The sequence below is a fragment of the Pelodiscus sinensis genome, chromosome 15 (assembly GCF_052426305.1).
Source record: "Pelodiscus sinensis isolate ZL-2025 chromosome 15, ASM5242630v1, whole genome shotgun sequence".
Classification (NCBI taxonomy): Eukaryota; Metazoa; Chordata; order Testudines; family Trionychidae; genus Pelodiscus; species Pelodiscus sinensis.
Genome location: NC_143066.1, coordinates 36,814,143 through 36,829,636, shown reverse-complemented (window position 1 = coordinate 36,829,636; position 15,494 = coordinate 36,814,143). Strand labels below are relative to the sequence as shown.

General features: G+C 47.0%; 1 protein-coding gene across 3 annotated transcripts in view; it reads left to right on the top strand.

Moving 5' to 3' along the window:
• Window positions 1-15,494, top strand: part of CACNA1H (calcium voltage-gated channel subunit alpha1 H) — a 576,049-nt gene that overhangs the window by 367,508 nt on the left and 193,047 nt on the right. For all 3 annotated transcript variants that reach the window (XM_089769319.1, XM_075899792.2, XM_089769320.1), the window contains exon 7: window positions 6,330-6,645. In XM_089769319.1, the coding sequence (XP_089625445.1) occupies window positions 6,330-6,645 (316 nt within the window). The remainder of the gene's footprint in view (window positions 1-6,329; window positions 6,646-15,494) is intronic.

Here is a 15,494-nt window from a genome sequence, read left to right as displayed (position 1 = left end):
AACATTGTTTGGGGTCCTTCTTGGCTTCCCTCCTTCAGGCTTGCTCCCCCTCAGAGCTGTGGTGAATAACTGTCACCTCAGGAGGCAGCTGCAATGGTCAGGTTGACAGACTACTTCCAAAAGTAGTACCAGTGGAAGGGCTTTCTCTAGCGGGCAACCCGCTGCTTTTCCGGGGGGGTTCTGTGTGTATTCTTAGACTTGTACAAGCGCAGCTGCGGAGGTGGGAGGCGTCTAGCCCCTCATCTGCTGTGTTTGACAGTCTCTGTTCTAGAGGGACCTGGGGGTGGCACAGTAAGGGGCTGTGAGTTGGGAATGAGGGGCTTTGGAAGCGCCGAGAGAAAAGGAGGACTGAGGGGCAGGGGCAGAGCTCAGGGGAGACCCCAGAGCTGGAAGAGCAGGGGGGCAGTAGGTCAGGATTGAGAAGTATTGACAGAGCTATGGGACAAACCCAGGACTGGAAGGAGGGGAGGAGGCTGGAGGCCTGAGTTGGGAGGAATCAGTCGAGCTCTGTGGGTGTGAAGAGGCCAAGACTGGAGGCTGCATGTCTGGTTGAAGTGGGGGGGGGGGCAGCAGGACGATACAGCCGCTCTTCACTGCGCCTGACTGAAACCTGCGTTGTTAATCCTTCCATTTCAACAATGGACTCAAACCGGGGAGCTGGATCCCATCCATGGCTAGTAATTATAGAGAGCGGCACAGATTAAATATTTCATTAAAGCCAAGCTGCTGCAGGCAAGCTTTTCGGGTGATAACTTGACGGAACACGAGGCAGTGCCCCCGATTCTAGCCCAGGCCTGGCCTGCTGACGGGCGGCTGGGAACAACATTTCAGTGTGGCAGCTGAAAGGGAAAAGCGCGGGGGCTTCTCTGACAAAAGGAGGTGACGTGAGACGAGGTTGGGGGGGTTCCTGCGTGTGCGAGAGTTTGAGCAGCCGAGCGGTGGCGGGGAACGTTCTGTTCCGGCCTGCAACCAGAGATAGGGCAGCTGAGACCTGCGGCGGAAACGCTGGTTCCAGCTCTTTAAAAACGTTATCTCCCAAGCTGGAAACTAATGAGTCTGGTTCGGAGACGTGCTTCGTAGCCAGCCAGGCGGGAGACGGACACCGGGGCGCTGCTTAATTGAGGCAATGGACAAGGCTTTGGGGGCACTCTACCCAGGTAGCCTGGTCTTCACGAGTCCTCTGAGGGAGCAGGAGAGCATGCCTCCGCCATCCCCTCTCTATGTGGGGCTGGCGGCCTCTTCCCTCATGGGTGTGCCTGCATGTGGGTCACTCCCGTTGAAGGCTGCGCTCGCTCATGGTTGTGGACCCCCAGTTTGGGCCTGGGGTGTGCTGCATTAGGAGAGATTTGAATGCCACCCAGCTGATTAGCAGAGCGCCCACAGAGAGATTTTTGCTTCTACTAATGGTGCACATTCACACATGCCTTGGTGCACATAGAAACATTTATTCCACACATGGATAGGAAAAGTCCACACCTGGTAGGTAAAACTTAGATGCAACTACATCTCTATGCAAGGTCCCAAAACTGAGACTTTGTATGAGAAGCTTCAGGGGGTAGCCGAGTTAGTCTGTACAGGATAAACTTAAAAAACAACAAATGATCTGGTAGCACTTTATAGACTAACAAAATATGTAGATGGTTTCATGAGCTTTCATGGGCACAGCCCACTTCTTCAGATGACCAGAGTTTTGAGTTTAGGATGTGCAGCCCCTAAATCAGTGGTCCCCAATGCGGTGCCCACGGGCGCCATGGTGCCCACCGGGGCATTTATGTGCGCCCGCCAAATCATCTGGGTCAGCCCCATGTGCGTGGTGCATGGGCATCCCCCGCCCTATGGCGCACAACGTGTGCATGGCCCCGCCCCTAGATACCCAGTACATGAGCGGCCCCGCCCTAAGGTGCCCGGCAGCCCCAAAAGGTTGGGGACCACTGCCCTAAATAAATAGGGGAGAAGGGGGAAGGGAAAAAAAGGAAGGGGGCAGGAAACAAAGAACAGAGGGTACAAAAATATCAAAGGGAAAAACAAGTAGGCAGAACTGGTAACTATCCTAAAGATTGGATAGTTCAAAGAAGCAGATGAGGATCATAGGATAGCAATTAGATAGGAAGGGTACTAACGCAATAATCTACACAGAAAAAGAGCTGTTGGCACCTTCATTGAATGTTAGGTTGATAATGTCGCAGCCATCTCGATTGAGGAGGTAGGTCATCAGTGTGAGAACTGAATTTGCAGATGAATTGTCCAACGCCTCTCGGTGTATTTGGCTTGTAGAATTGGAGAGAGCTGTTTGATTCCTCCTATCCTATGTCTTTCTGAGTTGATTACTGACATCTGCAGAGGACTGGGGGAAAGGGGCTAAGCCAGGAGGGTATAACTGTTTTATAATCTTAAGCTCTGAGCATTAAATTCAGACTTTGGGGGGGGGGGGTTGCAAGGGATCGGGACAGTCCCTAAAATCTCAGGGCTTCTAGAGATGCATCCAGTCAACAGAGCAAAGAATGACTAGGAAGACCGCTGCAAAGAAGACAGTTGTGGAGACCCTGTTATTGTATGGGTTCATAGAAAGGAGTGAAGAAATCTGTATGTAGTTGATCTCCATTATCTGTGTAGTTCCAAAGAAAATCTCCGTCTGCGTGGTTGGGCCTGGGGATGGCTGAGACGGAAATCAGACTTTTCAATTTTCCATTGTAGGCAAGAATTCAGTCCTTGCCCCTTCCTCAGGTGTTCTGAGCAGACTCCTAGAGTTCCCCAACTGTTAGTCATCCGTATTTGCCAGTTGTCTCCTATTATGGTCCAATATTAAAAGGCAGACTCTCTATGCAAGTCTCAGAGGGGTCGCCGTGTTAGTCTGTGTCTGCAAAAGCAACAAGGAGTCCTGTAGCACCTTAGGCTATGTCTACACTGCACCCTTCTGTTGGTAGAGACAATGCAAATGAAGCGCTCATTAGCATTTGTCGTGCTGTCATTTGCATATTCTCTGCTGATGCTTTTTGAGGAAGAGGTTTTTGCGCAAAAAGAAACAGTGAAGATGGGGCCATTTTGCACAAAATCCCTTTTTTGTGCAAGATCCCTTTTACCTCAAAGGGATCCTTTGCCAACAAAAGGGTGCAGTGTAGACGTAGCCTTAGAGACTAACAGATCTAATAATTAGGGCATCAGCTTTCCTGGGTAAAACCCACCTCATAGATAAGTTGGAGTAGAGTTTACAGAGGCCTGGGCATATATGGATGACAAACAAAGGAGGTACTTGAGCAAATGAGGCCAATCCAATCAGGGTGGAAGTGGCTCATTCACAGCAGTTGGTGTGGAAATGTGGGTCTCAAGGGAGGGGGAATTGCCTTGGTAATGTGTTAACCAGTTAAGAGCCTTATTAAATCCTAAACTGATAGTATTGAATTTGTGCAGGAATTCGAGGTCAGATGCCTCCCTTTGTAATCAGGTTTTGAATTATTTTGTAAAAAAATGGCTCCTTCTAAATCTATTACTGAATGTCCAGGGAGGTTAAAATGTTCCCCTACGGGTTTATGTGTTACCATTCCTGCTGTCTGTTTTGTGTCCATTTATCCTTTAGCACAGAAACTGTCCAGTTTGACCAATATACATGGCAGAGGGGGTCCAATGCTCTATAAATGTCTAATAAAATCTGGTTGTAAAAAATTAGGCATGGAGAATACATATTAGGTCTTCTAATTTTCCCCTACCTGCAGGGTCTATTCTCCAGTGCTTTTGTCCATTCTGCCTTTAAATGTTGCAAATAGTAAGAATTCTGGACATTCCACAGCAAGGTGATTCCAGGGTCTACTAACCCTACTGCCTAGGAATGCTGTTTGTAGTCTCCCCCCTCTCCCCCCCCCCCAAAAAAGTGATGCTACTCCTAGGCTGTGTCTAGACCTCATCCCTTTTCCGTAAAAGGGATGCAAATTAGACACATCGCAATTGCAAATGAAGCGGGGATTTAAATCCCCCCCCGCTTCATTTGCATAAAAATGGCTGCTGCTTTTTTCCGGCTCAGAGCTTTGCCGGAAAAAAGTGCCAGTCTAGACATGGATCTTTCGGAAAATAAAGCCTTTTCCAAAAGATCCCTTATTCCTCTTAAAATAAGGAATAAGGGATCTTTCGGAAAAGGCTTTATTTTCCGAAAGGTCCGCGTCTAGACTGGCGCTTTTTTCCGGCAAAGCTCCGAGCTGGAAAAAAGCAGCAGCCATTTTTATGCTAATGAAGTGGGGGCGGATTTAAATTCCCGCTTCATTTGCAATTGCGATGTGTCTAATTTGCATCCCTTTTACGGAAAAGGGATGCAGTCTAGACACAGCCCTAATGTTTATAGCAGACTTTAGTAGGAGCAGGATTGAGCCTATGCATATTTGAGTACTTGGAAATGCTTGTAAGGGTATGGCTAGACTGTGGGGGCGGGTGTTCGGGATACCAGAGGTATCCCAAAAAAACTCCACCGTATCCAGGGAACGCATTTGCTCTTCAGCTTTTTTTTGCAGGAGAGCAAACATGCTCTTTCGGAAAGCCCTGTATTCCTCATTCCACGAGGAAAAAGGAGATTTCAAAAGAAGCGGGGGTTTCCAAAATTTGGCCCAGTCTATAGACTTCCCAAATTTCAGAAAAGCCTCTTCCGACAAAAGTATTGGAAAACGATATGCAAAGATGCATATTTTGCGTATCTTTTTCCAATAGATCCTCGCAGTCTAGCCGTACCCTAAGAGTTTTGTGCTTTTCTTTCTTTCTTTCTTTCTTTCTTCATTACGGTGTTATTGTCCTGCTCTGTCAGTTGTCTTCTGATATTCCAAGAAACTACTCAGCCCTAGAAACATTTTCCCATCACTTGGAGCTAGAGGCTACATCTGCACTTCAGTGTAAGCCTAGGGTTCGAACTCAGGCTCAAGCCAAACCCCACTTCTATCCACACACGAATCATGTTAAACCAGGGCTTGATCCCAGGACTCATGGGGAGGGTCCAAGTCTGAGTCAAGCCGGGATGCAGGGGTCGAGCCACCCCTCTGGACTAGTACTCTGGGAGTCTGCCAAAAGTATCCCAGCTTTCTTTGTCCTCTGGACAGTCAAGTTTGGTGCACAGTGGAGTTTGGCCATATTGCACCATGAACTAAGGGTTAGAGTGGGCACATTTTGGGAGGGCACCAGGAACTCTGGAATAGGAATGGTTAGACTTGGGCCCACAGAATGTAGATATTGGAACCCTGAGTTCAACTATTTCTATCCTGGAGTTACAAATGAGTGTACACGCTCAAGCCCTAGGGTAGGAAGGTCAGCTAACTTGAGGTCTACTAATGCTGGGCTTACACTGCAATGCTGATACCCTGGATAACCTCCTTTGCTTCACTCCATTCTCTACCATTCTAAGACTGTTAGTTTAGAATAATAACACTTTTCACTCCTGTTCACTCAGATCTTTTTTTTTTCATTTGAGATTCTGCCACTTTTCCCCCATGCTCTGTCCAAATTATATAGCCCATTTGAGAGAAAAGCAATCCTCAATTCCATGCCAAAATCAGCATCTATCAGGCCATGGCATCTCCTTCTGTTGAAACAAATCGTGGTATAAGACACTCAGGCTATGTTTACAATGGGAAGACTTGGCGACAAAAGTACTGTTGACATGCAAATGTTGCCAAAAGTGAAAACCAATTAAACAGTGTTTTTTTTTTGCCTCCCATTGTTGACATTTCATGGCCACATTGCTAGCTCCCCATCCACAAATAAAGCAAAGCATTGTGGGTCAGCATCCCACAGTGCAGTATTGTGGGAAACCAGAGCTGATCCCTGTGTTTCTTGGGATTCCCTCGTAGCTCTGAGAGCTCTCCGTGTCAAAGCAGTACAACGGTCTCTCCAGCCTTCCCCTGCAGCACCAGTCTGCCTACTCCTGTGTTCCTAGCAGGGCAAAACAGGAGCATTGCAGTGATTTGCTCTTTGTTTGTTCCCTAAATGGAGCAGCTCACTCAGCCGCCAAATAGCTTGAAAGGGGAGGGGATGCGTGCTTGCAGGGCAGCAGAGATCACAAAACACTGAGCAAAGCTATCAGGCCTGGCATTGTGGGATACTGGCAGAAGTTTGTTCTCTTGACAAAACAAACCGCAGAGTCCACACTGTCTCCTTGTGCACAACAAAAGGGGAAAAGACAAAAGTCTCTCACAGGGTTGAAAGTTTTTTGTCACCAAAACTGGGTGTTTTTCCTGATCAAAGTTGCATTGTGGTGTAAGTGCTCTCACTGTTTTGTCACCAAAAGGCCGGTTGCATGTGACAACACATGCGAGTGTCGATAAGCCCTAACCCTCTGTCATCTGCTTCTTTCTCGTTAGGACATACAACCTTACTTCCCTGAAGCCGTATTACCGGACAGAAGAAGGGGAGGAGAATCCGTTCATCTGCTCGTCCCACCGGGATAACGGCATGCAGAAATGCTCCAATATCCCAAACAGGAAGGAGGACAGGGTGGAGTGTACCTTGAGCGTGGACTCCTACAACCAAAATTTGTATAACCCAGATTTCAGCCACAGGAATGCCTGCATAAACTGGAACCAATATTACAATGTATGCGAGGCAGGGGATTTAAATCCACACAATGGAGCTATTAATTTTGATAACATTGGCTATGCCTGGATAGCTATTTTTCAGGTAGGATTTTACAACTGTTTGCTTTGTCTTGTTCCCCTTCCCCCCGCCCATGTTGCTTGGAGGATTTTTGACACATGTTAGTTGAAAATGGATTTTGCTGCAATAGGATGAAACTGGTAAATAGATGGGATGTGTCAGGTAAATGAACCAAAGAATAAACTGTGTGCCTTTTGGAGAGAGGCAAACTGTGACATTTATCAATATATTTTCAAAATGGAAATGAAGGTTTCTGATCGCAGAAGGGGTTTTTCCATCAAGCAGACAGTGGCATAACAAGGTTGAGTGGCTGCAAACTGAAATTCAGTAAATTCAGGCTAGAAATAAGACACACATTTTTAATGGTTAAATTCGTTAAGCAATGGAGCTACTTACCAAGGGGATGTGGTGAATTCTCCATTACTTGAAGCCTTTAAATCAGGATTGAACGTGTTTCTAAAGAAATACCCTCTAGCCCACCCACTAGATTTGGGCTCAATCCACGTATTAGTGGGTGAAATGTTCTGGCTTGTTATACCAGTGGTCAGATGGGAATAGCCCTGCCAGAATACAAAATGTGTATCTGCACCCACATCTGTATCTGCAAAAATGAGCCACGGATACCTGCATCCACATCTGCGGATGCAGATACCTGCCTATATGAAACAGAAATCCAACAATTTGCAGGGTTCTAGATACAAAATTTGTATCACCATCCACATCTGTGTCCACAAAAATGAGCCGTGGATATCTGCATCCATACCCACGGATATAAAGCAGATATCTGCGGATTTGCCGGGCTTTACAGATGGGATGGTCTTCTCTAGCCTCAAAATCTATAAAAAGATATATATTCAGATGTTCTCCTTCTGCAGTCATTTACACCAGTGCAAAGTGCATCTAGGTTGGGATGGGAGTGTTTTATATTCACCATAAATGTTTAAATGGTTACCCATGATGCAGTGAAACAGATAATCAAGTCCCTGGCAGACTGGTCTCTGAAGTCAAGAGTAATAGAGCATAAATTTTATCGTTTTAACTTTCAGTTCCCCTCTTGTATTATCTCATGCACATCTGAGCCCGAGCGCTCTTTTTCTCCAAATGAGTGCTCTAGTTTGAATTAGGAATATCAAAGTATAATAGACATTTCTTCTGAAACAAGCAGTTTAGCTGAGTTCTTTGGTGTGAGTTTCTGTGGAGTCTCGCCCAAAATAATACCAATCTGGGGAATAAGGTAACAAGGGTCAGGCTGAAATTGTTTCCCACCCCGTGTATATAAATTGTGGAAGGAACGTGGATTTTCTACACACAAGTTGCACCACTGTAAGCAGTACAGCTTTGAGTGTGGACAGAGTACATCAGTGTAAACATGGCTTACATGTGCAAGCTGAACTGAGGACAGGTGTATACTCGACCTGGAAGGTCGGCTTAACTCCAGCAACGTAAATAACATAGCTGGAGTCGATGTACCTGAAGTCACGCTCGGCACCGTCTCTACAGTGGGAGGCTGATGGGAACAAAGCTCCTGCTGACTTCCCTTACTACTCGCAAATTGAGCAGTACCGGGCATGCCCTCGGCATTCTGTTTAGTAGATCTTTATTAGACCTGCTAAATTGAATGCCCAAAAATAAGTCTAGACGTAGCCCGAGGCATGTCCTGTTTAAACCACAGTATGCAATTTCGTCTTTGAGGTGTGTCATCTAGGCTGGCCAGGATTGTACTGAGGACCTCCAGGGCTAAAACTAAGAGCTTGCTCCAATTTGAGGGGCTGTAGCAACCCTTATTCTCTGTGCATCAGCACACAGGCAGACTATGAACACGTTTGTGAGTATATTACACATGCACACAGCTGCATCCCTGTAACTGAACTGAACCCTTAGTTAAACTAGTGCAGCTTTGTATGTAAATTCAACCCAAAGGAGGAATCACTTCCAATCTCAAAAGCAGTGACTACTAAAGAGATTACGATGCAGGAATCAACTGATTATCTTATCACAGAGACCTTCTTTGACAATAGTTTCAAAAGGGTAGCCATGTTAGTCTGCTTCAAGCAAAACAACGAGGAGTTTCAAGCAAGTTGCAGATGGTGTGTGCTTATCTCACGTTAGCTAACATATGGGAACTAACACAAGGTGAAATCCTAGATCAGTGTTTCCCAACCCGGGTTCCGTGGAACCCTGGGGTTCCGTAAACCGTCGTCCTGGCTTCCACGAGAAATCGTGGAATAAATAAATAAATAAAAAGTCTTACAATGTAATCTGACGCATATATATATATATATATAACAGCTCTTTACAAATAAATGTTCTTGACAATAATTTAGCAGTAATTGAATTGCGCTCCCCGATGTCAACTGTTTCTGGCCAAGCAAACATTTTCATAGGTTCCTTGGGATATGAAAAATTATTTTAGGGGTTCCTCCATGGGAAAAAGGTTGGGAATCACTGTCCTAGATGGTTATTTTCACCTGGTGTCCCATAGTTTTTGCCTTGAGCTACTGAGACACAACAAAGCTGAGAAATATTGTCTCTTCACTAAGAGTTGACCTCATGTCCATTACCGAATACGAGCTAACACCGCCCTTTCCCTAGTGAAGACTTACCTAAAAAGCAGTTGTTGTGCTATCCTTCAGAAGTCTCCAGAGCCCTAAGCCTACAGAGTTGTAGCAGTGGTGATTTCACAGCTTCTTCTCTTCTCCTCTTGAGGACTTTACTGCCGGGTTTTGCTCCCCTTCACTGCGTGTAGCATGCTGGCTTGTATCTTACATAGCTGTGCAATGTTTGGTAAAGAATGCAGAGTCCTTGCTGAAGGGGTAAGACGAGATGGTTCCAGTGAGACTGCGGGGAATATTGCAATGAAGATTGGCAAGGCATGTCATTGTTTTTAGCTGCTGCATTGTAGTTTGGTGACTGATGTAAGAAAAGGTTAAATCGGAGAGTAGTGAGAAGAGTTGGGAAGAAGTAAGGCTGATGGGGTGAAGTATTGACACAAATATTCATGAATAGGTGAACTTTGTTGCAAACTTTGTGCTCACATGGTCCTTCTACTTTCTGGCATGCAGGAATTTCCCAATGGTAGGATCTTTAGTTCCTCTCATTGGTGTTCTTCAGATTCTGCCACTAGTTTTTTTTTTCTTCTACTTGGTACCCTTTTGATTATATTAATTCCTAATAATTGGCTGTTGGCATTTGTAATTGAGGTGATTTTCTTTTCTAAATTTCGCCTCTGTTCTTCTGTTCTCTTAGCATTCTAAGACACCCCAGCTCCCAAAGAAGACAGGCCGATCTGCATATGTTGTTTGCTTTCAAATGCTGTCCCAATGGCACGTCTTGAGTTATGTTACCACTGCTATCTGTTGCTCTCATGCACCCAGCAAGGCTTAGATGAGTCCCAGACCTCTGCTATGTTAAAATCGCATTGGTACCCACCTGGAATGAATGTTTCAAAATACGAGCTGCCTTCCTGACTTTTAGTGTTCTTGATTGGTGCTGTGTGGTGCTGGAAAAAAGGGGGAGTTAAAAATAAGAACGATAGCCAGGTCCACCAATGTGCTGTCACCTTTGGCATCTTCCTTTTCCAACAGGAGGTTAAGCACTTTATCAGCGCTTGTTTGGCATGGCACATGTGATCTCTTATGGCTTCCCATCTGTAAGCGGTGGCATTGTTGCAAAAAAAGAGGGGAGAGGAGTAAAGGCCAATTGAGTGCGGAAGTGCCATGCACATCAGTTCAAAGTGACCACATGTGTGTGGAGGCGTCAATGCTGGGAAACAAGTTGTTCCTTCCACTTGGTCTCGGGAGCAAACGCTATCCCAGACGGAGCGTGTAGCGTTCACCTCGGAAAGAAAGCTCAGCCCTCGAGCAGGATGGTTCCAAGACTTGAATTGATTCCTTTGGGATAACAGATGGCTGGTACGGGGGATATAGATCATTGTGACATCCTGCTGTTCTGTACTGGGAGCTTTGTGTTTGGTTTCAGCCTCACAATTCTATACCCAGCCAGCTCTCTTCTGGAGTTGGTTTCCATGTAGTGCCTTCGCTTTGAGCTTTTAGAAATAGGAAACAGTGTTACTTGACTGGCAAAGCTGGCCATCAAGGTGACTGCTTAAGGGGGCTATGAAAATATGAATAATATTAAGCATTATCTAAGTCATTACATACTCAATCAAAACAACTGTTGGAAATCAGCGTCCGTTAAATTCTCATTACAATTTCATCCGCTAATCATGATGGCCCAGGCCGGACCTCCAGGGAAAGTCCTGGCAGTTGCAGGAATACGGCTGATGTTTTTAGAGGGCCTCGCACTTCCCTATAATTGTCCCAGCTCACTGAATAGGAGGTGTTCTACCGCTGAACGTGTCATCTTTGGGGTGAGACAGATCCAAGGTCCTGCTCACTTCTGGCCAATCATTTTGCTTTGTTTGCAATGGTGATAGTGAAAGGGTAACCTTGAGGTATGGGCAAATTCCAACTGGGGTAACTCCAGATTCAGATCCATCACCCTCCTCGGTTTGTAGTGTAGCATGTGATACACGATTGGACAGCTGCTCTTCCCTCTCCTAGAAGTGCCCGTGTTGCAGTAGGTAGCCAAGTGACCTCTCTACTGAGAAGGGTTTGGAGAACCTGCGATGTGACAAAGCAAAAGCAATGTCAACACCCCAGGGGGACCGGTAAGTTAGACCCACATTTTTAATGGGATGTAGGCATTGCTCCACTCTGAGTGCGATGCCACGCTGACGTAAGTCATCTTCGGAGGTGAGCTTAGGCAGTTAGCATAGTAGAACGTAGCCACAAAAGGAGGGCTAGCCACTCCAAGTACATACCTCTCCGCAACCCCGTGAACCAACTCAGCGCCCCCTCCTCCTATACGCTGGCGTGGCTACTGTCCGTGCCTAGTGACAATCAGGCTTGTCTCCTTGTGCAAGGAATTACACCCCCACCTTGAAGTGTAGACATGGCCCAAGTTTCTTGACTGTGTCTCCCCGTGAAGGGTGTGCACAACTACATGTCACAGGGAAGTGCCGGTTTCATTCACACTGGGGTCTACCCACCTGTGCCAGAAAGACTCTGGCGGGGGCACAGCGGGGCCTTTCCCCACAGCTTCCTCCATGTGGGAACCTTTCCCCAACACTGGAAGAGGGAGAGCCTCCAGCAGCAAAGGGCAGCAGGATACCACACTGCAAAACCGCAGTGTAAATGTGGGAGGTGCTGCGTGGGAATGCAGATGGCCGTGTAGGATGTATACCCTCCCCCCTACTCCGAGTTCATGTGTGTCTTTACTCACCGAGTCACATCCTCACTAAGGATGTTAAAGACTAGTCGACTAGTCAACTAGAAGAGCATTTGCTTATTGGATAGTTTTTTGACTAGTCGATAGGCATTTCCACATTCCTCCTTTGAAATGTACGAGAGCCCCCACTGGAGCTCTTGTACATTTCAAAAGAGGAATGCGGAACTCTGCGTACAGCCCGGGTACAGCGGGATGTCCCACTGACTCCGGGCTGTGCGTGGGTGCCTTCTTTGAAATGCACAAGAGACCCCAGTGGGGACTCTTGTGCATTTCAAAGTCATGGAGCCCGGGATCAGCGGGGGACTCTTGAGACCCGTACACTGCATGCCGCTAGGAGCCCAGGGTCAGCTGGGCTCTGGGGAAATGCCACGGATACGTTGTTTAAAGGGACAGCCGTCGAACAGCTGATCCTTGGATCAGCTGTTCGGTGGTTGTCCCTTTGAACCACACATCTGCTGAATTCAAAGAGGCATCTGTGGAGAGCCTGGGGTCAGCGAGGAAGTCCCCAGCTGACCCTGGGCTCCTAGCAGCATGCAGCGTAGCATGAAGCCCAGGATCAGCAGAGGACTCTGAGTCCCCCACTGATCCCGGGCTCCATGGCTTTGAAATCCACAAGAGCCCCCACTAGGGACTCCTGTGCATTTCAAAGCAGGCCAATGCCCCTTGTATCTCAGAGTCAGCAGGACTTCCCTCTAGCCCCAGGCTGCATGCGGAGTTCCGCATTCCTCCTTTGAAATGTACAAGAGCCCCAGCAGGGGCTCTTGTACATTTCAAAGGAGGAATGCAGAAGGAGGAATGCATTTCAAAGGAGGAAATTCCATCAATTAGTCGACTAGTCAGTTAACCACATTTTAACATCCTTAATCCTCACTGTCTACATTGCTATTTATACCCATGCTAGGGGGCATGCAGTGTACCTGGGCTATACATAGTTGTAAAGAGGGTGCTGTGTAGACCTGCTTTGGAAAGCCCAGGCCCAGCAATGCAGGGGGGTGGTCGGTAGAGAGAGCAATTGCAATTGTCTCGGGGCCTGGAGATTCAAAGGAGCCCAGAACTCCTGGCCGCTGCCTCCAGGTGCCTTTTAATTGCGGCCAGAGCGTTGCTCTGCTGCTCCGTGCAGCTCTGAGGCTACGTCTAGACGGCAGGTTTCTTTCAGAAGAGGCTTTTCCGGAAGAGATCTTCTGAAAAAACTTCTTCTGAAGGAGAGCGTCCACACTGCCAAAGCGCATCAAAAAAGCAATCTGCTTTTTCGACAGATAGCATCCCCACTGAATGGACGCTCCCTCGCATGTAAGCTGTGATTGGGCAAAATGGCCACCAGGGCACCTGTGCTTTTTCCTCTTTCCTCTTCTTGCGAGTGAACTCCCTCTTCCCCGTCCACACACGCCGTTTTCCAAAAGAGCTCTTTCGGAAAAAGGCTTCTTCCTTGTAGAAAGAGGTTTACCAATGTCGGAAAAAACCCTCTGTTCTTTCCATTTTTTTTTTGAAAGAACGTGATTGCAGTGTGGACGTAAGTGACTTTTTTTGGAAAAAATGCCAGTTTTCCAAAAAAGCTCTGCAGTGTAGACATACCCTGAGGGCCGGGGTGACGGTTGGGCTGAGCAGCACAAAGGGCCCCCTGCTCTCAACCCCACCCCTTCCTCTCAAGGTCCTGCCCCTTCTGGGGGCATAGAGCCAGGCCCCTACACACACTTTGCCCTGGGGCCCACAGTGGCTGTCGGCCCTGCTGGGAAAGCTGTTAGGGAGGTAGGCTCCCAAGGCCTAGTTCCTGAAAGGTTTTTCAGCCTCTTCCTGCAGTGGCGGGGTTAGGTGGCTGAACCCTTTAGGCTCTGGGATTTAGCTCCTCAAAGTTGGCTTGCCAAATGTTTTCACCAAAAATCGCAAACATGGCAAAAAAAAACAAAAAACAGGCGACCAAACTTGTTGAGCAAACTTGGTTGAGGGGTGAAAAAAAAAAGGCGCTACACCTTTATGAATCCCTGCGCTCCTCACTTCCCCGCTCCCATGTCTGACACGGCCGGGGAAGATTGTCCCCGTCGGCCTTCCGTCCAAGAGAAACAGAAAATACCGGACATGTCCGGTATTTTCTGGGTTTTTTTACCGGACAGTGGCCAGAAAAACGTACTGTCTGGCCGAAAACCGGACAGCTGGCAACCCTAGCCTACAGCCACTTTTGAAAATGAATCTTGAGCTGATAGATCAGTCAGATCGGACTTTGCATCATGGAGGGGAGCCAGCCTCGATGCTGTTGAAAGTCTGGGCCCGAGAAACTCCAGCAACAAGACTCCAGACAGTGCTGATAACAAATTCACGAAAGATGTACTAAAGGCTGTGGCTGTATCCATGTGTCTGAGCAGATAATAATTCCTTATGTGATCCTTCAAATTATTCATGTTTTCATTCCCTTCATTTGTTGTGTAATAGGCTAATTCATGTATGTATTTGTTACGAAGGCACGTTCAGCGGCGAATTATGTGATCTAATTATCTTACTCCAAAATAAATGAAAGGAGATGGAACCTAAATTAACTGTGAGGTTTGGCATGATACTAAGATCCCTTTATTGCACATGAATTTCAGTTGCAACAATAAGAGCTGTAATTATGGGTATTGTACTGCAAATGATGAATTACCCACCTAACCAAAGTCTAATGTAATCTGAATTACAAATCCTGTTTCACAAAACACTGCCCCCATTTACACCAGACATTCCAGTACTGCGGGGCCTAAGCTAAATAAAAGCCTGCAGTGTCAAGGGAGCCGGAGTGTTGCTATGAGACACCGTGCGGGGAAAGGAAAGGTGATTTAGGCTGCTTTGCTCCACAATTGTTTGTATCATTTCATTTCCTACCTCAGGCGACAACACACAAAGATCACAATGGAGCCTTCTGACAAGACGGTATCCTCCAGGCAGAATTACACAGGCAACTGTTGGGGGGGGTCCGTGATATCCGTTCTAGGTAGGAAGGAATATAGGGCGCAACCTGTTTCAAGATGTCCATGAAGCACTGAGAAAACTTGAAAGGGTAAATTTTCCAAGCGTCGTTGAAGAAATTTAGTTAAACATGGGAAAGGAGTGTTGTGTCTAAGCAGTTAAGGAAGGGGACTTGCCAGGAAGTGGGTTGCTGTTTGTGACTTTCTCTCTGCCCTCTACATGATGCCTTCCACCGCAGAGGTGGCTGCATTTCAGTCCAGGGAGAAGCTTACATAACATTTAAGGACTTTTCTGGTTGGAAGGCTCTATGGAAATTAGTCATGCTGCGATGGGGCTCCATACCTTAACTTTTGGGAGCATTTTGGTTTCAGGCCCATCTCCAACGCAAGGGCCTAGCGCTTTTCTTGCGCCGTTTTGCCAGGAAGCTGCGTTAATCAAGTCAGGCACGCAGCCCATCACTAGTCCTTCACCAGAAGAAGGCTCCTGGGAGGAGAATCTCAGCGGAGGCTGTGATGTAGACTGCAGCTGTCATTTACAAAACCCGGTAGTGTGTGAAAGAGGCTTGGCCAGCGAGCAGTGCGACAAACATGGCCAAGAAAGGAAACACAGAATCACCTTCTCAGAGAAAAACGCCTGAAATACTGAGTGGT